Here is a 20,764-nt window from a genome sequence, read left to right as displayed (position 1 = left end):
TTATATATCCTTGACTATCCTTGGCCTTTTGCATTTCCATATAGATTTTAGAATTGGCCTATAAATTTCCATATTAAAACAGGATTTTGTAGAATTGCCTTATATCTATAGATCAAATTGGGGAGAAATGACTACGCTACAACCTTAACTCTTCTAATTCATGAACATGGTATATCCCTCAATTACATTATTTACCTCAGTACTGTTTTGGAGATTTTTGTATAGCAGACATTCTTCATTAAAATTTTTCCTAGGAATTTGATGTACTATGATGTTATGATAAATGGAATCATTCTTTAAAATTTATTTTATAATCATGGCTGGTACACTGACTTGGAATCCAGGGACATTGCTAATTTACTGTTAATTCAATAGTTTATGATTAGATTCTTTTCAATTTTCGATGTACTTAATACACCATCTTCATAAAGTGATAATTTCATTTCTTTCTTTCCAATCATATGCCTTTATTTCCTTTTCTTGCTTATTGTACTAACTACAACCTTCAATATAATGTTGAATAAAATTGGTGAAAAGAAGCACACTTGTCTTTTTCCCATTTTTCAAGGAAAAGCTTTTACTATGTCACCATTAAGTATGATGTTAGCAGTAGTTCTCATCTATTTTTAGATTTTATTAAGAGTTTTTATCATGACTGGGTATTAAATTGCATCAAGTGCTTTTCATATACCTGAAAAGGGTCTACTATCCAGAATATATAAACAACTTTTACAACTCAACAATAAGAAAAATAACTTACTTTTTAAATAGGCAAAGTATTTGAATAGACATTTCTCCAAAGAAAGTATACACAATGACCAATAAACACATGAAAAGATGTTCAACATCATTAGTTTTTAGGAAAATGCAAATCAAAACCACAATGAGATGCCATTTCACATGCACTAGGATGGTATAATCAAAAGGACAAATGACTACAAATGTTAACTAGGCTGTAGAGAAATTGGAACCTTCATACACTGTTGGTGGGAATGTAAAATGGTGCAGCTACTTTGGAAAATGGTTTGGCAGTTCCTCAAAAAGTTAAACCTGGAGTTACCATATGACCCAGGAATTCCACACCCAAGAGAAATGAAAATGTAGATTCACACAAAAACTTGTACATGAATGCTGACAGCTCCATTGTTTATAATAGTCAAAAAGTGGAAACAATCCATCAACTAATAATTAAATAAACAAAATGTGGTATAACTATACAGTGGAATATTATTTAGACATAAAACAAATAAAGTACTAATAAGTGCTACAACATGGACAAACTTTGAAAGCCTTATGCTAATTGAATGTACCCAGACACACAAGAACACATATACTTGTCATATGATTCCATTTGCATGAAATTTCTAGAATAGGCAAAGCCATAGAGAGGAAAAGTGGATTAGTTGTTGCCAGGGACTGGCACAAGGAGGGGAGGAGAGAATGGGGAGTGACTACTAATGGATATGAGGTTTCTTTTCGGGGTAATGAAAATGTTCTAACACTACATAGTGGTGATGGTTGCACAACATTGTGCATGTACTTAAGACTACTAAATTTTACACTTTAAAAGAGTGGGTTTTCTGGTATGAATATCTTAATTAAAAAAATAAAAACAGTTTTACAGCTGATATATAGAGTTAAATTGACTTATAATCCAAATTATTCTTAACAATCTCTCAGGAAGGCATAACATTGGAGACAATGACCCTGAATAAATCAGTTGATTTCTATATAAAGACAATATTTTATACAACAACAAAAAAAGGAAAAACATTTTTTTTCTAGGTTTGGGATTATTCAGACATTTCATTCCATGTAAATTTTGGTAAGCTATTGCTTTAAGGAAATGTATTGATTTTATCTAAATTGTCAAGTTTATTGGTATAAAATCATTCATAATAACTTCTTATGATCTTTTTAATGTAAGTAGGCTCTGTACTGATAATGCTTTTTCATTCCTGATACTGTCGATTTGTACCTCTTCCCTCTCTTTGTCTATATCAGCCTTGCTAAGGGTTCATAAATTTTATTTATCATTTAAAAAACCAAGCTATGGCTATTAGTTTTCTTTATTATATATTTGCTTTCTGATTCATTACTTTCTTCTCCTCATTATTTCCTTCCCACACTGTTTGGATTTAATCTGTTGTCCTTTTTAACACCTGGAAATGGTTTTTTGATTATTGATAGTAAATCCTTCTCTCTTTTTTTGATGTGTGTATTTATGACTATAAATTTTCTCCTAAGTATGATGTTAGTCGCATCCCACATATTTTGGTATGTCCTGTTTTTATTATCATCCAGTTGAAAGTATTTTTCAATTTATTCCTTGACTTAGGGTTATTTTGAAAGAATTTAATTCCCAAACATTTGGGGATTTTCTTTTGTTTTTTGTTCATAGAATTGATTCTAACTTAATCCATTGAGTCATAGAATACTGTCTGTAAAATTTCAACCTTTTGAAATTGAATTCATTTTCTAGACTTATTTTATGGCCCATTATATGGCCAATTTAGAGAAATATTTAATGCGCACTGGAAAAGAAGATTTATTTCTTTAGCACATGGATGCAGTGCTCTATACACATCAATAGAGCCAAGTTTATCAATCATGCTGTTCAAATCTTCTATATCAATACCGATTTTATTGTTGTTTACTTACTTAGTCAGTTATAGAGAGAGGGAGGATAAAGTCTTTCACTGTGATTGTGTATTTACTCTGTCCCACTGCTTGAGTTTTCTTCTTTAGGTTCTCTTTTACACAGAGGTTGGATCTTCTCTGTCTTCCATATCTATCTCTTTCTCACATGTCTTTTCTTTTTCACTCCCCAGTTTATTTTTATTTCTTTTTAACTTTCCTCCTTTTCATCTATTTCTCTAATGATATTATTTGTGTTATTTGTTCATTCTCGTAGTCACTCTAGTTTGTTTTTTTTCATTTCTGACATGGTTTTTCTTTTTAGAAAAGAAAAATTGTCTTTCTTAACTCTATGTGAGCTCTTTTCAAGTCTTCCTTTTGTCCAATCATCTCATTTATTAATTTTTATGATCCTGAGTTAAGCTTTAATTTCATAGCTTCCATCATTTAAAAAAAATTCTTTTAGCTCATTTTGAAATATTAAATTAAAATTTTCGTTTGTTTGTGGGCAAGTCTTTCTAGGGGCCTTCATGGTCTGATGGCCTGTTATTATGCTCATTAGTCTCTTTTCTTATAAGAACTCTGAATGGAGCTGGGTTCCTTCTCTGCAATCCTATTCTGTTGCCCATGTTTAAGTGAGATAGGCTTCCCTGTACTCCTAAGTGGGGAGAATGGGAGAGGATTTCTTGGCTAAGATTCATGACTCTAGGGCTCCATCTTCAGTTGTACTGAAAAATGTCTTTGAAACTGCCTTCAGAGGAGTTTGAGAACTGTTTCCTCTGGTAGCCCCCCCCCACTGTGTGTGTGTGTGTGTGCACGTGCATGCACGCGCGTGCGCACGTGTTGTGCATGCAGGCATTCACAGAAACCTGGGTCCCCTATTTTATCTGGATCTTCTCCCTACTTGGCTCTGCGCTGTCCTTTTGTTTACTTCTAGCCATTTCCCCTCAGTGTAGGGCTTTGTCCTAGAAGAGATATTTGGCTAATGAATTCCGACATTTCATAGGGAGATGCCATGTGTTCTTGGGAGGATTAATTTACATCATGATTGTAAAGCATTCCCCAAGGTTCCTGGCAGATAATATTAGACATAGGATATTTATAACAGTTATAATTATTAATGCCTACCACCTTGTACCATACATATTAGTCCTACCCCTAAACACTCTCTCTTTCTTGCCTCCATGCCTCTGCTCCTGCTATTCCTTTCCCTGAAAAACTTCTGCACAATCTCTGTCACCTACCAATCCTTCAAGAGCATCCTATTCTGGTTATATGAGTGGGTTAACTGAACCCAACCACCACTCTGGACCACTGTAGCTCCATTTCTAAGCCACACATCCTAAACCTCCTCTAAGATTTTATGCCAATGCCCTAACTTTTATTTAGATTTTTTGTCCTATGCCAAGCCTTTTACATATATTACCTCTTAATCCCCACAGCAAAACCCTGATTATAGGTATAATTGGGTAGATCTAATTATTGGCCTTATTTTACATTTATGGACAATGAGGTTGAAAGAGATTAGATGCTTATGCCAAGGTTGATTGTTGGTTGTAATAAAGCAGGTATTTTGACCAGGTGGTCTGGTTCCCAAGACTATAAGCTTGATCATGGTGCTACAACTCTCTGGATTGTAGTCTCCATTAAGGATGGAGTCCTGGCTTATATGCCTTTGTAACTCTCTCTGTAATCATCAGTTCCTAGCAGCACCCAGCACACAGTAGGTGTTCAGCAAAGATTTAATCGTGAGCTACAGTAGATGAATGTGCACAGTACGTTGTGCTGCTTAAATGCACAGGGCTGTGAGGTTTTAGGAAGAAACTTTTCTAGCTGAAAGGCAGATGGAAAAGTCTCAGACACTGCTCAATTTCTTCCAAAGAGTCATTAGTCAGACTCTTACTCAGAATTTCTTTTTTTCTTTTTTCCATTCAGGTTTGAGCTCAGTGAGATGTTTATGTTGTCACAAACCCTTGGCCACTAATAACTCATCGCAAAACTCCTAGACATGGCTAGGCACAGTGCTGAGAACATTCAGAAAAGCCACACCAACTTTCTGAGCTCTATAATCTGAGGCCACCACTCTCACAGAGAAATCCCAGACCTACTGTTCTTTAATAGAAATATCAGAAAATTGAAAGCTCACTGATGAGTTAGAAATCCAGTTTTTCCAGACGTTGGAATTTCACTTGGATGTGGATTTACTAGGCAGCTGTATGTGAGCTGGACTCCTGAGAAAGCACTGGCCTTGAGCCAGAAAACCAGGGTTTGGTCCCTGCTCTGCCACTTGTTGGCTGTGTAATGTTGGGCAAGTACCTCTTCTTGTTCGTTCTTTGTTTTTTCTCATTGAAAAAACAATTAGGGATAACAACATTCTGCTTATGTCACAACATTGTTAGGCATAGACAAAAATAATGTATGTGAAGGTCTTTGTAAGCTAGAAAGTCTGTGCCATATAAAATCAAGAAGGTAAGCCATGGAAGCCAGTTGGGAAGGCTGGGCTGCCATTTTCTCAACAGCCATGATGGCACCACTGAAGCAGATGGGTGAGCCAAGAAGGCAGCCTGGTGAAAGTGGAGAATGGAGCAGAGAAAGGAAAGGAGATGAAGGCCATGTCATCTGAAAGAGAAATACAGAACACACAGGAGGAGAGAACGAGGAGCCTGATGTCTTTCTGGTTTCCACAAGTACAGGCATTCTGGGTGATTTCCACAGTAGGCTCTCCTTATAGCAACCTCATTATTCACAAAAGATTCAATTTCTACGACAACATCATTTCCATGATATGTACATTAGCAAACTGGAGTCTTATTTTTTTTTTTTAAGATTTTTTTTATTTAAAGATTTTATTTATTTATTTGACAGCGAGAGACAGCGAAAGGAGGGACACGGGCAGGGGGATTGGGAGAGGGAGAAGCAGGCTTCCCGCCAAGCAGGGAGCCCGATGCGGGGCTCGATCCCAGGACCCTGGGATCATGACCTGAGCCGAAGGCAGACGCTTAACGACTGAGCCACCCAGGCGCCCCTGGAGTCTTATTTTATTAATCAATAGAGATTAATGTGATGGGATAAACTGCAAACCAAGGGTATGACCAATGCCCTCTTAGTGCCACTTAAGTTGGGTCAATCTCACATAAAAATGTTGTCAGGGGCACCTGGGTGGCACAGTTGGTTAAGCGACCAACTCTTAATTTCTGCTTAGGTCATGATCTCACGGTTGTGAGATCAAGTCCAGCATGGGGCTCCATGCTCAGTGAGGAGTATGCTTGAGATTCCCTCCCTCTGCCCCTCCCCTCTCTAAATAAAAATAATAAAATAAAATAAGATTGTCCAAGCATGCTCTTTCACTCTCTCTCTCTCAAATAAATAAATAAATCTTTTCAAAAAAATGTTGTCAGTATGTAACCACCACAAACCTGGTCATAGCCATCGTCTACCATGGGCTTAGACTTCTTTGTTGAAACAGGAAAAAATTTCCCCTTCATTTAATGGTGTGTGAATTAACTGGTGATTGCTATACTTACCAGTTTTGTGCATCTTTTGGAATGAAATAGAGTAGAATAGATTAGTCTAGCACATAGTAGGTGATCAATAAACATTTATTTCATTCAGTATTATTGAATGAAATATTTATTGAATAAATAACATTTGTGAGATCAAATATTGTAGAATAATTATTCTTAAAATCTACCTTGCTGCAAAAACACCTAGAAAGGCTGAGTTAAATACAACGACATGTATCAGAAAGCATAGATGAAATTGAAAATAAGTGAGAAATATCCCAAGGAGTCAAAAACTGAAGAAGTAAGAACTAAAGAGAAAAGCAGGCCAACCAGCCATGGATGCCCTGAGGCACATGCCAATCCAGGAAAACCAGATCCGGAGTCATAATGACCACAGAAGTAAAAGGCAATAATGTCTTAGGGGAGGGGGAGGGGAATGGAAGCTGAGATCATCCCACATAAAGCTTAAATAAATTCTCCATGGGCTAATAAAGTCAACGGAAGTGTAGACTAGAAAAAGGATCTATTTACTAGGAAAAGGAATCAAGGAAGATACTTGTTTGTGTCAGTCTCAAATCTGAGTAAAACGACAGTCTCTCCTAAAACCTAGTAACCACAGACTTACCCTCCCTACATTTGTGGTTCAATTTTACCCTACTGCTATAGGGCAAACTATGCCAAGCCAACAAATGAACATAAATAGGTGGGTGGGTAAAGCTGGGAGGTGCCTCACAAAAGCAAGTGCAAAAGAATATTCTTAGCCCAGGCTTTGCAGGATGCCCACAGGTAAAGAGAGGCCAAGCATGAGAACACAGTCTAAACTACAGGCAAAACACCCGGGATACAAGCCACCAAGAGGGCAGATTCCATTGATAGAACAAGATAAAGAATTAGATGCACCAAAGTCTTCGGATATTGGCATGCCTAGATGTGAAATTTTAAATAAGTATGTTTGAATGTTTTAAAACTTTTTATTTTATTTTTTTTTTAAGATTTTATTTATTTATTTGACGAGAGAGACACAGCAAAAGAGGGAACACAAGCAGGGGGAGTGGGAGAGGGAGAAGCAGGCCTCCCGCCGAGCAGGGAGCCCGATGTGGGGCTCGATCCCAGGACCCTGGGATCATGACCTGAGCCGAAGGCAGACGCTTAACGACTGAGCCACCCAGGTGCCCCGTTTTAAAACTTTTTAAAGAATATAATCACAATGCATAATCACAGAATTCGGAACAGAATGAAAACATAATCACAAATTTGGAACTGAGTGAAACAGAGATCTTATAAATAAAAAATAAATCACTGAAAGTAAAAATTAACTGAAGAAAAATCTGGAAGACCACACATTCTGTAGGTAAGGTGGAGGTAAAACCAATTCACTCATGCATTGTTGGTAGAGTGAAAACTGAATGCCAACCCTATGGAGAGTGTTTGTTGTGTGTGTGTATGTATGAAGACACACTTCTATATGCATGTATATATCCACTATATATGTATATGTGTAAAGTATGTATAGATATGCATGTATATATATGTAAATTGTGTGTGTGTGTGTGTGTGTGTTTTATGTAGGATCCACACCCAGCATGGAGCCCAATATGGGGCTTGAACTCATGACCCTGAGATCAAGGTCTGAGCTGAGATCAAGAGTCAGATGCTTAACCAAAAGAGCCACTCAAGTGCCCCTGTGTGTATGTACTTCTATATGTGTTATACACAACAAAATTGAACACTCATAATGTTCTGATCCAGCAAATGAGTTATGTATGGGTTATGCAACTGCAACATTGTAAGAGCAAAAGACTGTAAATAACTCAAAGGGCCATCAGGAGGAGGCTGGTAAAATAAATTATGTTTCATCTATGTAATGAAATACTATGCAACCATTTAAAAAAATAAGAGAATGAGGAAACTCCCTAATATTGAAGAGGAAAGATCTCCAAAGTATACTATTTTAAAACAAAATAAAAGCACAAAGCAAGATGTATAACATGCTTCCTTTTATGTGAGGAAGGAAGAAAATAAGAAAGCATTTTTACTAGTATTTACTTATATTTGTACAGGGGGATAACTCCAAGAAGACACCAAAGAAACAAAAAAAGAGAAAGAAAAAAAGTGGCAACCGTTGAGGCAGGTTGGAATGGGGCAGGAGTGAGGTTATTCACTAAATATGTTTTTACATTGTTTGGATGTTTGCATCTTGGTAAATGTATGAGCTAATCTAAAAAACTCAATGGATGGATTAAATCGCAGACTAGACACAGAGAAAGCAAGCGTTAGGGAACTGGAACAAAGAAGGGGAGAAAAACCAACGAGCACACGGACAGACACACAAAAAGTAGGAAATAAGAAAAAGAGCATGACAGACAAGAAGGAGAGAGTGAGGGGCCTTGTTGCATCGCTGCTGGGCACCCCACAAGGCAAAACTAGAGTGAGCCGGGGAGATGGGGTATATGAAGGGATGATGGCCAAGATGCTTTCCAGAATGAGGAAAGATGAGAATCCTCAGATTTAGGAAGAACAAACCCCAAAGAGGATAAATTAAGAAGAAAGTCATATCTAGATACACATTTTGTAGTAAGCTTTCAAAAAATCAAAAATGAAAAGATCTTAGAAACAGTCCCTGCTCCCCCCAATAGATGAATTCTCTACACAGAATAATATGTAAACAACAGCCACGATGAAAGACAGGAACAGCGAAATGACCTCAAAGTGCCGAGAGGTGTCAACCATCAGGGACTTCAAAGTGTCAACTCGCTAAAATGATGATCCAAAACCGAGGGTGAAATAAAGACGTTTCAGGCAAACAGAAACTGAGAGCAGGCGCTGCCAGAGACATTTCCAGTGCACAGTACTTTAAGGAAAAGAAAAAAAAAACGATCCAAGAAAGCTCAGAGATGAAAGACGAAGGAGCAAAGAAATTGACAAATGTGTGAATAAGTATAAACAAACGTTGACAGTATCCTCTAATAGCACCAATGACTAAGTTAGTACAGGAAGAGTAAGACTGAACAAAAGTCCCGGACGACAATACCCCAGAGAATGAGAAAGGGTGATTTTAGTTAACGGCATCCTAAGGTCATGAAATCCCTAGAAAGGAGAACAACGAGAAACTTTCGACCTTGCTAAGAATGCATGTTAGCCTTTTTAAGGGCAACCACTAGAGAATCAGAAGGGCTCTAAGAGTCAACCGGCACAGAGAAAAGAATGTGACTTTTTTAAAAGTTCCGTCAATCTAAAAGAAGGCAGGAGAAGGGGCGCCTGGGTGGCTCAGTCGGTTAAGCGTCTGCGTTCAGCTCAGGTCATGATCCCAGGGTCCTGGGATGGAGCCCCGCATCGGGCTCCCTGCTCCGCGGGAAGCCTGCTTCTCCCTCTCCATCTGCCGCTCCCCCCTGCTTGTGCGTGCTCTCTCTCAAATTAATAGATAAAATCTTAGAAGAAAAAAGCAGGAAAAGAGGGGAGAAAGCATGGAAAGCAGGCCATTGATCAAACACATCACGGTAGAAATAAACTCTCACAGAACAATAAATATAAATGAACCTAATTCAGGGTCACACTGCCAACTACCCAGATTGGGTGACATCACAAAATCCAATGACTTGTGGTTAACGAGACCCACCTGAAACATAAAAACAAAGGGAATTTAAAGGTAAGATGAAAGATCTCCCTGTGAGGACTAATCGAAAGAAGGTTGGCACACTGAACAATGGTCAAGATGGTAAACTTCATGTTATGTGTATTTTACCACAATTAAAAATAATTAAATTAAAAAAGAAAATTGGAATAGCTCTATTAAGATCTGACTAAATTTATATTTGGGGGGGAGAAGCATCATTTGGGGTGGTTTAAAGAATTTAATTCACCGGGAAGACAAAGCAATACTAAACTTGTTTAATAAAATAGCCTCAAACATATAAAGCCAAAGTTGACAGAACTCTCATTGCAGGAGAAAATCTATAGGTCTTGAACAATCTGTCTTCACAGAGCGAGAGTTTAACATGATTTCCTTAGGAATTAAAATATCAAGAGACCGTAGTTTTGAACATAGTACGCTGCAACAAAAAATCAACCAACAGATATTCTTCTCACGTACACAGGAACATTTACCAAAACATTTAGTTAACCACCGAGAAAATTTCAACCAGCATCGAAGAATGGCTTTCATCCAGACACGTCCTGCTACAGTGTGACTATATTAGAAATCACTAGCCAAGTGATAGTATTTAAAACCCCATTTTCGGGGCGCCTGGGTGGCTCAGTTGGTTGGGCGACTGCCTTCGGCTCAGGTCGTGATCCTGGAGTCCCGGGATCGAGTCCCGCATCGGGCTCCCTGCTCGGCAGGGAGTCTGCTCCTCCCTCTGACCCTCCCCCCTCTCATGTGCTCTCTGTCTCTCTCATTCTCTCTGTCTCAAATAAATAAATAAAATCTTTTAAAAAAATAAAAAAATAAATAAAAATAAAACCCCATTTTCTTGAAAATGTAAAAAACATAGTTTTAAATAACTCACAGGTTAAAGAAAAATCAGGACTTTTAGAAAATGTTAAGAAACCAGGCAGTAGTGAAGAAAGACTTCCTACCAAAACTGTAGAGAAGCAGTTTAAAAGATTTTTAGGGCAATGTAGAGCCTTAGGTGTTTACATTAAAAAGGAACAAAAATGAAAATTAACGAGCTAAGGACTTAAGAAGTTTGTAAGGGGTGGCTGAGTGGCTCTTGGTTTCGGTTAAGGTCATGATCTCACGGTCGTGGGATCGAGCCCTGTGTGGGGCTCCGCGCTCAGCACGGAGTCTGCTTCAGATTCTCTCTCCCTCTGCCCCTTCCCGTGCTCAGGCTTTCTCTCTCTCTAAAATAAATAAATAAAATCTTTTTTTTAAGTTAGTAAAAGAACAGTAGAAGGAGTTCAAAGAATATGGGAAAAAGGAAGGAAATTAAAAGGTAAGAATGAAAGTGATCAAACAGGAAATAATGATTCGATAGAGAGGATCAATAAAGCCAAGAGCAGCTTCTTTGAAAAAAATAATAAAAGATAGAAAAATCTTTAGCAAGACTCATCTAAAAAAAAGAGACAATGATAAAAACCTGTGATCAAAAAGAAAACATCGCGGGCGCCTGGGTGGCTCAGTCGTTAAGCGTCTGCCTTCGGCTCAGGTCATGATCCCAGGGTCCTGGGGTCGAGTCCCGCATCGGGCTCCCTGCTCGGCGGGAAGCCTGCTTCTCGCTCTCCCACTCCCCCTGCTTGTGTTCCTGCTCTCGCTATCTCTCTCTCTGTCAAATAAATAAATAAAATCTTTAAAAAAAAAAAAGAAAGAAAACATCGCTAAAAAGATTCAGAAAGATATTTTTTCTTTCTTTTTTTTTTTTTAAAGATTTTATTTATTTATTTGACAGAGAGAGACACAGCGAGAGAGGGAACACAAGCAGTGGGAGTGGGAGAGGGAGAAGCAGGCTTCCCGTGGAGCAGGGAGCCCGATGCGGGGCTCGATCCCAGGACTCTGGGATCATGACCTGAGCTGAAGGCAGACGCTTAACGACTGAGCCACCCAGGCGTCCCAGAAAGATATTTTTTCTAAGAGCAAGAGAGAGAGAGAGAGACTACTATAAATAACTTCATGGTCACAACAGTGAAATTTCAGACAGATTGGAAATTTTCCTAGAAAAATATAACTTGCCAAAACTGATACCAGGAAAAAAGCCAGAAAATCCGAATAGAGCCATCACTCCTGAAGATATGGGCTGAGTACAAAAACTGGGTGCCAGTGTTCCACAGAATGGAAAAAGAGGAAAGACTGCCCGGGTCTTTCCCATGAAGAACCCCAGAGGAAGAGGGAACCAAGAATAATCACAAGATGAAGGGAATGTCACTGTGACTGCATTTGGTTTTTTGTTGTTGTTGTTGTTTTCAAAATAGGCACGATAATTGCAATCTGCACCCCCGTTTTGTTGAAGGACCTCTCTGATTACAGTTCGTGTGTGTAGTGCCTAGAGTAAGTAGAGTTTATGTAAGTAGATGCAATCAGGATCAACAGTTTCCTCATGCATTCTGTGTAGAGTATCCATGGAACCTTTCTGTCAAGGGTAAATATTTAGTAACCTTAGGAAAATAGACATCAAAACCATATCCACAAGCAAAGGAATAAAGTTGGACCCCTTTACAAGCACAAAAATAAATTCTAGGTGAATCATACCTAAATGGGAGAGGTAGAACTATGAGACGCTTAGAAGAAAGTATAGGAGTAAGTCTTCATGATCTTGGGTTAGGCAAAGACCTCTCAGGTATGACATTAAAAATATAAGCAACAAAAAGACAAACAGATACTTTGGACTACATTAAAGTTAAAAAAAAAAGTTTTGTGCTTCAAAGGACACTCTTAAGAGAGTGAAAAGATAACCCAGAAGAGGATAAAATGTTTGCAAATCATATATCTGAAAAGGGTCTTGAATCCAAAATATATAAAGAACTATTATAAATGAACAACAAAAAGACAACGCAATTCAAAAATTGGCAAAGCACTTGAATAGACATTTCTCCAAAGAACATATACAAATGACCTATAAGCAAATGAACAGAAGCTCACCATCATTAGCCATTGGGGAAATCCAAATCAAAACCACTGAGATACTACTTCACATCTACAAGAATGGCTGTAATTAAAAAGTCCAATAATAACAATGTGGAGAAGTTAGAACCCTCCTACAATGCTGGTGGGAAAGTAAAATGGTGCCGCCATGTAGGAAAACAGTTCCTGAAAAGTTAAATGTAGAGTTACCTTATGACCCAGCAATTCCATGATTAGGTATATATCCAAGAGAAATGAAAACCCAGGTCCACACAAAAACTTGTACGCAAATGTTCATAGCAGCATTATTCATAACAGCCCCGAAGTGGAAACAACCCAAATGGCCACAATTAATGAGTAAATACAAAGTGGTAACTCCATACAAGGGACTATTATTTAGCCACAAAAAAAGAATGAAGGACTGATAACATGGTACAACTTGGATGAACCTTGAAAATATGATGTTACATGAAATAAGCCAGACACAGAGGTCACATCTTCCATGAGTCCATTAATACGGAATGTCCTACACTTTCTGTCCTCCATCCATAGAGACAGAAAGGAGACCAGCGTCTAATGAAAAGAGCAGTGACCACTAAAGGATACAGGGTTTCTTTTTCAGAGTGATGAACGTGTTTGAAAATTGATCATGGTGGTGGGTACGTGACTCGGAAAGTGCCAAATGCACATTTCATCAAGAATCCAAGGATTGTGAGAAATCCCCAAGTCCTCCGTTTGATGTTATGGATGAGCAAACTAACCTGGAAAGGGGTTCAAACTTAGCAAGTTTCCAACAAAGTTGAGTCTACAACCTGTTCCCTCTTCCTCACCTGTCTCTTCCTACAGAACTAAACTCACAGCCTCGGCAGGCTGACCTCTTTTTTTTTTCTTTTTTCTTTCTTTCTTTTTTTTTTTTTAGTTTTTCCCGGGTGATTTTTATTTTTAAAGGTGACAGCAGCCGTAACAGGGGCATTCAACAGATATGTTGTGAATCACACTAGATTCTAAATATGTTTTGTGTTCCTGAAAGAGACATGGCGTGTCCCTATCCATTCCTTAAACGCAGAGATGTAATTTTATTCATGCGATGGTATCAACACTATTCGACATGTAGGGCCTTTTCCTCCCTGTTTAAATTGAATTTCATTTTGAAAAGCTGATGTTGAGATGTGTCGATCTATTTTAATCGGGTTACCTTCTACTTCTGTAAAAACAACACTAATTTCTCTGAATGCCGCTCCAGAGTACTTACCTGGTAGCGGTCTCTGAAAAGTTTCAGAGATCTTAATATATATCTTCACACTGCCATGCAAACAACAACCCAACTCCTGTTTACGTCCATGTGACAAAACTAGGCACAGACAGATAGAAGGCGGTCAGGAGGCTACAATTTCTGGAGCGGGGCGGAACCTCGGGGATGAGATGGCGTCCAGGTTCCCAGAAGGCAGCATAAGCCCCTGTTCCTGTAAGAGCAAGGCCCTCATGGGGAGACAAAGACTCAAGGGGTGAGCTACCCCTTGGTGTCACATGTGGTCTGGGGCCTGTGGGTATCTGTTCCCGTCATGTACACCAGTTGGGAGTGTGAACTCTTAAAATAGCCCCCCCACTTACCCAGCTGTCTTCACCTCAAACCAGTGTGATTTTGGCCCCCAGAAGTTGCCCTGTGAGTCACTCAACCCATGGAAACCTCACCCCACCCTGACCTCAGGTAAGACAAAGGATGAAGACCCTGGGCCTCTGGCCCCACTCACATCTCTTTCCCCATTTGTTCACCCACCCACTCTGCGGCTGCAGCCTCAGGCCAGGGCTGGGGAGGGGCTGGGGAACCAGTGTGGCCACTGGTTGTCCTCACAAAAGGGGGACCAGGTCACTGTGTCCTGGGGTACGTTGTCTGGGGTCTAGAGCCGGGGCGGGCTGGGAAGCAGGTGTGGGTAGGAAGTGGGCCAGGAGGTTAATTTCTCCCCACTGCCTGGGGAGCGGGAAATGGTCACCTGAGTTCACACATGCTGAGAACCGGACACTGTTCTAAGCCCATCACACGTAGTAACTCTCACGTTCTTCACAACCTGTAGGGTCTACACTATTATCATCCCCCTTTTCAGCCAGGAAACTCAGGCCCAGAGAGGCTAGAGAAGCTTGCCAGGTCACACAGCTAGAGCCTAAAGGAGCTAGCCCAAGCCCGGGCGGCAGGCTCCAAGCCCCATGGTGAGCTCTTATGCTATGCCACCTCCTGGGCCTCACACACGTGACGCTGCAGATCAGAAGCAGGGGGACTGCCCTGCTGGCCCACTCGTCAACCCCGGAGTTGAATCTCAAAATCCCCAGGCCCCTGTGTGTGCTCCACACCAAGCCTCACCTGTCAGCCCAGGCCTCCGCGCCCCAGGCAGCTCTGCTTGAGGGATGAGATTCTGGCCCTCACAGCTTTGCTTCCTGGAGGGCTGTCAGAAGGGCCGGATGGGGAGGTGAGGACAGGATGGGTGCTGGTGGGAGGGGGAGAGCGGAGGGGACCCATGACCACAGCTGGAGGGGCGGGGCAGGAAGCAGAAGTGATGTGCACGGTGGCCTGGGTGATGAGCTGTGTGGTGAGCCTGCCTGGGGGCTGACACCACCATTTCAGGAGCCTCTCCTGGGGGAAGAGAATGTCCGTGTAGAGCGTCTCCGCCCAGGACCCCAGGTAGGGAGGAAGGCGGGCATCGGGGAGGCTGCGAGCCCCTGGGTGGGGACAGAGAGGCCCGGGAGTGGGGCTGCTCCATCCGGGGAAGAGCCTGTTGGAGCAGGAAGTGCTATGACCCATGAGACTGTGTTCTGTCACTGACTTGCTGGGTGGCCTCATGCCTGCTCCGGGCCTCGGTGTCCTCACAGAGAAAGTGGAAACGCTATAGGGCATCGTCTATAAGGCCGCTTCAGATGCTGACAGGGAGAGCCTTTTAGAAAGCTGGAAACAGGCTCCCTGGAAGATCATATGACGAGGACCAGGATAGAGATGGAGCTCTGTGCATTAAGGTCATAAACTGTGCTGGCCTCCCAAGTGGGATGACCCCAGAGCCTTCTCCTATTTACTTCCCCTGGGGCCTGCATGTCACCTGGAATCCCACCACCCAGTCACTCCTTCAGGTGAGGCGCAGAAGGCCCTGGCTAGAATGCAGGCGTTCCTGCTCTCCACAGCCCCCATGTCTCAGAGAAGCTGCGGTCCCTGGCAGGCGCTGGAAGGGACAGCCCTCCCAGGAGTCCAGTTTGGATAGGGGGAGAGTGTGGAGACTCCAGATTATAAACGGGTCCCTGTGAGGCTCCAGAGCCACCTCAAAATTGGGAAGAAATTTCTAGCCGATGGTTGCCCAACAATAGGCCACAGGTAGCTCGCGGTGCTGCCGGAATTCTGCAGAGCATGGCAGAGAATGCCAGAGGAGGCGTGGGCATCCGGAGATCTGGAGAGGGAGCGTGAAGCCCTCCCCACACAGGAGGCAAGGGCAGAGGCACGTGCTCAGCCTCCAGGCTGGAATTCGGGCTGCTGTTCTCCCATGAGGCTCAGAGAGCAGGCCCCAACGGGAAGGTGGGGACAATAAGGGCAACGCATTCTTTCTTTCCCAGTTCTGGTAAGGGCTGAGAACGAGAGAGGGCAGACAGAGAACGAGAGAGGTGGGGTGGGAAAAGCATGGCTTGTTCTGGGGCCCAAAATGATACTCCCCCAGAATCCAGGCTTCTCTAGAGTCCCAGATCCCTCCCCAAAATCGCTCCATCTGCGCTCTGCCCCCACTTCCGCGCGCAGAGCCCCTTCCCCACCAGCAGCGGCTGTGGTCCTGGGGACAAAGCCATCAGTCTGAATCCCCATCAGGCCTTAAATAATGAAATCCTAGCAAGGGGCTCCTCCTGGCTGTGTGACCTCCGGCAAGTCCCTTCTCATCCTCGGGCCCATTTGTACAGGTGGGGGATGGGCCAGGTTTGTAAAGGCCATTGCCGCTCTGACGTTCAATGACTTACGAGGTATCCCATTCCCTCTCCATTCCATATGCCACGACGGTTCATCCACCATACCTCTGCCCGCAGCTTCCAGAGCCCAGACGCCCCCCGTCTCCGCAGCTCCATGGGTGCCCGCCTGTTCCTCCTGGGCCTCCTCCTGCTGTTGCTGCCCACGCCCACCCCAGCCCCCTGCCGCACGGCCACCCGCAATGAGTGCCGGCGCAACCAGGTGTTCGTGCCCGGCGCGGCGCTGGCCGGGGAGGGCGTGGACGTGACCAGCCTCAGGCGCTCGGGCTCCTTCCCGGTGGACACAGAGAGCTTCCTGCGGCCGGATGGCACCTGCACCCTCTGCCAGAATGCCCTGCAGGAGGGCGCCCTCCAGCGCCTGCCCCTGGCACTGACCGACTGGCGCTCCCAGGGCTCAGGCTGTCAGCGCCAAGTGGTCAGGGCCAAGGCCAGTTCCATCAAGGGCGTGGCCAGGGAGGCGGCCAGCAGCATCCGCAACGACTGGCGGGTGGGGCTGGATGTGTCTCCCAAACCCAGCGCCAATGTGCAGGTGACCGTGGCCGGCTCGCACTCCAGGGTGGCCAACTTCGCTGCCCAGAAGACCCACCAGGACCAGTACAGCTTCAGCACTGACTTGGTGGAGTGTCACTTCTACAGGCGAGTGCTGCAGGTGGGGGTGGAGGAGCTCAGAGAAAGGGCTGGGAAACTCGGCGTGGTCCCGGAGCCCTGGGATGGCAGGGTGGGGACTCGGAGGCTGCGTCCACCAGGAGGATACACAACCCTGGGTCTCGCACACTGGGTGGTATGGTGCCCTCGGGCCTCCGCCCCGGGGTCCCCTGAACAGGAAGAGCCCTGGGAGAGAACAGGTGGAGGAGGAGCGAGCAAGGCTGTGCTGAGATCCGCAACATGGTGCCATTTGGATCTACGGAGTGCCCAGTTCCCTCTGTCCTGTGGGCAGGAGACTTCCCATCACTGGGCCTCATTCACCCACTCGACCACGAGCATGCCTGTCATGTATCAGGCTCTGTGCTGGGAATTAGAACTACAGGGCTAGACAGCAGCAATCACACCCCTCCCTTCAGGGACCTGGGTCCCACAATCCCAGAAATGCATGGTCTCCATGGAGCACCCAAGTCACCCACCCTGATTTCTCCCACAGTGAGACAGGGCGCCTCCTGCCTTGTGGCCAGAGCTATCAGGAGCCCGATCTAGGGGACAGACGGACAGGGCCACAGGACTAGGTTCCAAAGCTAGAGGGTCACCATCAGTTTTCTAACTAGAAAATAAAAAGGAAAGAAAAAACTTTACTTTGCGAAGGAAAAGCAGAAATTCAGCATACCTAGGTCACCAAGGAGCAACCTTGGGTTTCCCTGACAGCTCAGTGGTTCAGAGCTTGGGCTTGGAGCCAGGCCACCTGGGTTCAAGTTGTCTTTCTATCACTTACATGTGACCTTGGGCGACCTTGAGGGATGGCTGAATGGGGAAAACTAACCACTGCTGGCCCATCTGATGTTTCTCTCCTCTTCCAGTTTTCACCTGGTACACTCTCCCCCACTCCACCCCAACTTCCAGAAGGCCCTCAGTGACCTGCCCCCCAACTTCAACACCTCCACAGAGGCTGACTACATCAGGCTCATCTCCCACTATGGCACCCACTTCATCCGGTCCCTGGAGCTGGGCGGCCGGGTCTCGGCCCTCACTGCCCTGCGCACCTGTGAGTTGGCCCTGAACGGGCTCACAGCCAATGAGGTGGAGGACTGCCTGGCCGTCGAGGCCCAGGTCAGCATCAGTGGCCGCGCCAGCTCTTCATCAGAATTCAAGGCCTGTGAGGAGAAGAAGAAGCAGCACAAGATGGAGACCTCCTTCCACCAGTCCTACCGGGAACGCTTTTCCCAAATAGTCGGGGGCCACCATACCTCCGTGGGCGACCTGCTGTTTGGGAACCAGGCCGGGCCGGAGCAGTTCTCAGCCTGGATGGACTCACTGATGGCCAGACCCGGCCTGGTGGACTACACCCTGGAGCCTCTGCACGTGCTCGTGAAGAGCCGGGACCCACGGCGGGAGTCGCTGAGGCGGGCCGTGAGCAAGTACGTGATGGACAGGGCCCGGTGGAAGGACTGCAGTAGGCCCTGCCCCCCGGGGCAGCAGAAGAGCCCCCATGACCCATGCCAGTGTGTGTGCCCCAGCTCGGCGGCCACCAACCAGGACTGCTGTCCCCGGCAGAGGGGCCTGGCCCACTTGGAGGTGATGAAATTCCAGGCGACGGGCCTGTGGGGAGACCACTTCACTGCTACAGATGCCTATCTGAAAGTCTTCTTTGGAGACCAGGAGCTGAGAACCAACACGGTGTGGAACAGTAACCACCCCCAGTGGGAGACACGGCTGGACTTCGGGGACGTGCTCCTGTCCACGGAGAGGCCCCTGCGGGTGCAGGTCTGGGACGAAGACAGAGGCTGGGACGACGACCTCCTCGGCACCTGCGACCAGAAAGCGCAGTCGGGCTTCCATAAGGTGATGTGCAACCTGAACCACGGTCACCTGAGATTCTTCTACCACGCCAAGTGCTTGCCTCACCTGGAGGGGGCAACCTGCCTGCAGTATGCCCCCCACGGTCTTCTGGGGGCGCCTCCAGGAAACCGGAGTGGGCCAGTGTGGTGAGCGCAGTGGGTCTTGAGAGGACCAGGGGACCTCTGCCTGGACTGAATGGGGTCCTCACGGAGGGAGCCAGGGCCTCTCTCCATATCCCCAGTAGATAGATGGAAAACTGAGGCTTACTTTTTTTTTTTTTTTCAACAAAGTGGCTGAATTTCCAGGCCAGCCCTGAGTCTCCTGTCCAAACTGCCTTAGCTCTCTGATATTCTCGAGCCCTGGAAATGAGCTGGGGCCAGGCCATGCCCTCCAGCGCCTGCTACCCACGCCACAGCCTGGGTCAGGAGCTGGGCAGAAGGCCAGGAGGCCCTTCCTCCCAGACTGCTTGCTGTCACTGAAGACTTTCCCTTGCAGCCCTTGCCCGCATGGGGAATTCTTCATCCCACTGGGTCTAACCCTGCCCGTCCCGGCTGCTCTGCTTGCTCTCTCTTCTTGGCCCAGCAGCTGTGCCCCTCAGCCAAATCTGGGACCGTCTGGACCGGCCTCGCGTGTGCACAGCCTGACGGAGGACTTATACCCTTGCTGTGATGGCCACCGTCATGGCCGTCCCTGTGGCAGAGGAGAGGGCCGGGACCAAACGCGGCCGGAGAGACGGACGTCTACATCAGCAACCCTACGCAGCAGGACAGGGCGCTCACCCCGGAGCAGGCCAGCAAGTGGCTTTCCACTTGCGCTGGAAACGTGGGGACCCAAAATATTTCACTTCCCTCGAAACTCCTGATTCGAGACCCAGCAGCACAAACTCGGGGAGAAAGGCAACAGACGTTCAGCCCCTAGCCGGGTGGCCACAGGGAAGGGTGAGGACTATGGTGAGCTGATTTATGGAGCTCTGGCCCCGCCAGGCATTCCCAGACAGGAGGGCTGGCAGGGCTGGGGATTTCTGAAAGTAGCCAGAAACCCCAAATTAGCTTCTCTAATTGTTGGCAAGGCAGTTCCCTTTGTAAAAATAAACCTACGTACAAGTCACAGAGAACGTGTGTGCAGGCCGAAATCGAGCCAGAGCCATCAACTTGAAAGCTGTCATTTCACCAGAACCCATGTGACGGGCTGAAGAGCTCTCCCTCGTCCCCCACAGTTGGAGGGGAGAAGGCATTGGCTCCAACCAGGGGGTGACTGAGGCTTCCTGGCCTCGGCATGTGGGGAACCCCAGAGCCTCGGGGGTCTGCCCTCAAATGAAATGGTCTTTGTTTCACTCGCTTGGGACACAGGCCCATGGGGGTGGGTGGCGAGATTCAGGCAGCCTGCTAGAACGGGCAGGATTGGGCCGGGCAGGGCTGCCGTCAGAGGGGCCCTGGGTTGCTGGCCTGGCTTCCTGACTCTCTCCGAAACTCCCTGCAAATTAAGGCCTTTGAGGTTTGTGTGGACCCATACTCTCAGAAGCCCAGCAGTCATGTTACGCTGACCCCAAATCCCCAAGGGGGGTGGGGGCAGGAGGGACTGGCTGGCTCTAAAAGGCTGC

General features: G+C 45.3%; 1 protein-coding gene across 2 annotated transcripts; it reads left to right on the top strand.

Annotated features, from left to right (window-relative positions):
• The first annotated feature begins 14,843 nt into the window (after positions 1-14,843).
• On the top strand, positions 14,844-20,270 carry LOC118019135 (perforin-1-like). Of its 2 annotated transcripts, XM_035018032.1 has the most exons (3): positions 14,844-15,367; positions 16,738-17,313; positions 18,186-20,270. In XM_035018032.1, exons 2-3 carry the CDS (start codon positions 16,775-16,777, stop codon positions 19,312-19,314), a joined length of 1,668 nt encoding a protein of 555 aa, XP_034873923.1. In that variant the 5' UTR covers positions 14,844-15,367; positions 16,738-16,774; the 3' UTR covers positions 19,315-20,270. The 2 variants fall into 2 exon arrangements, with proteins under 2 accessions (XP_034873923.1, XP_034873916.1); XM_035018025.1 differs by lacking the exon at positions 14,844-15,367 and having other exon boundaries at positions 16,573-17,313.
• The last annotated feature ends 494 nt before the right edge of the window (positions 20,271-20,764 follow it).

The sequence above is a fragment of the Mirounga leonina genome, unplaced genomic scaffold, assembly GCF_011800145.1.
Source record: "Mirounga leonina isolate KUSES-001 unplaced genomic scaffold, KU_Mleo_1.0 Mir_107, whole genome shotgun sequence".
Classification (NCBI taxonomy): domain Eukaryota; kingdom Metazoa; phylum Chordata; class Mammalia; order Carnivora; family Phocidae; genus Mirounga; species Mirounga leonina.
This window is presented reverse-complemented; position numbering and strand designations above follow the sequence as displayed.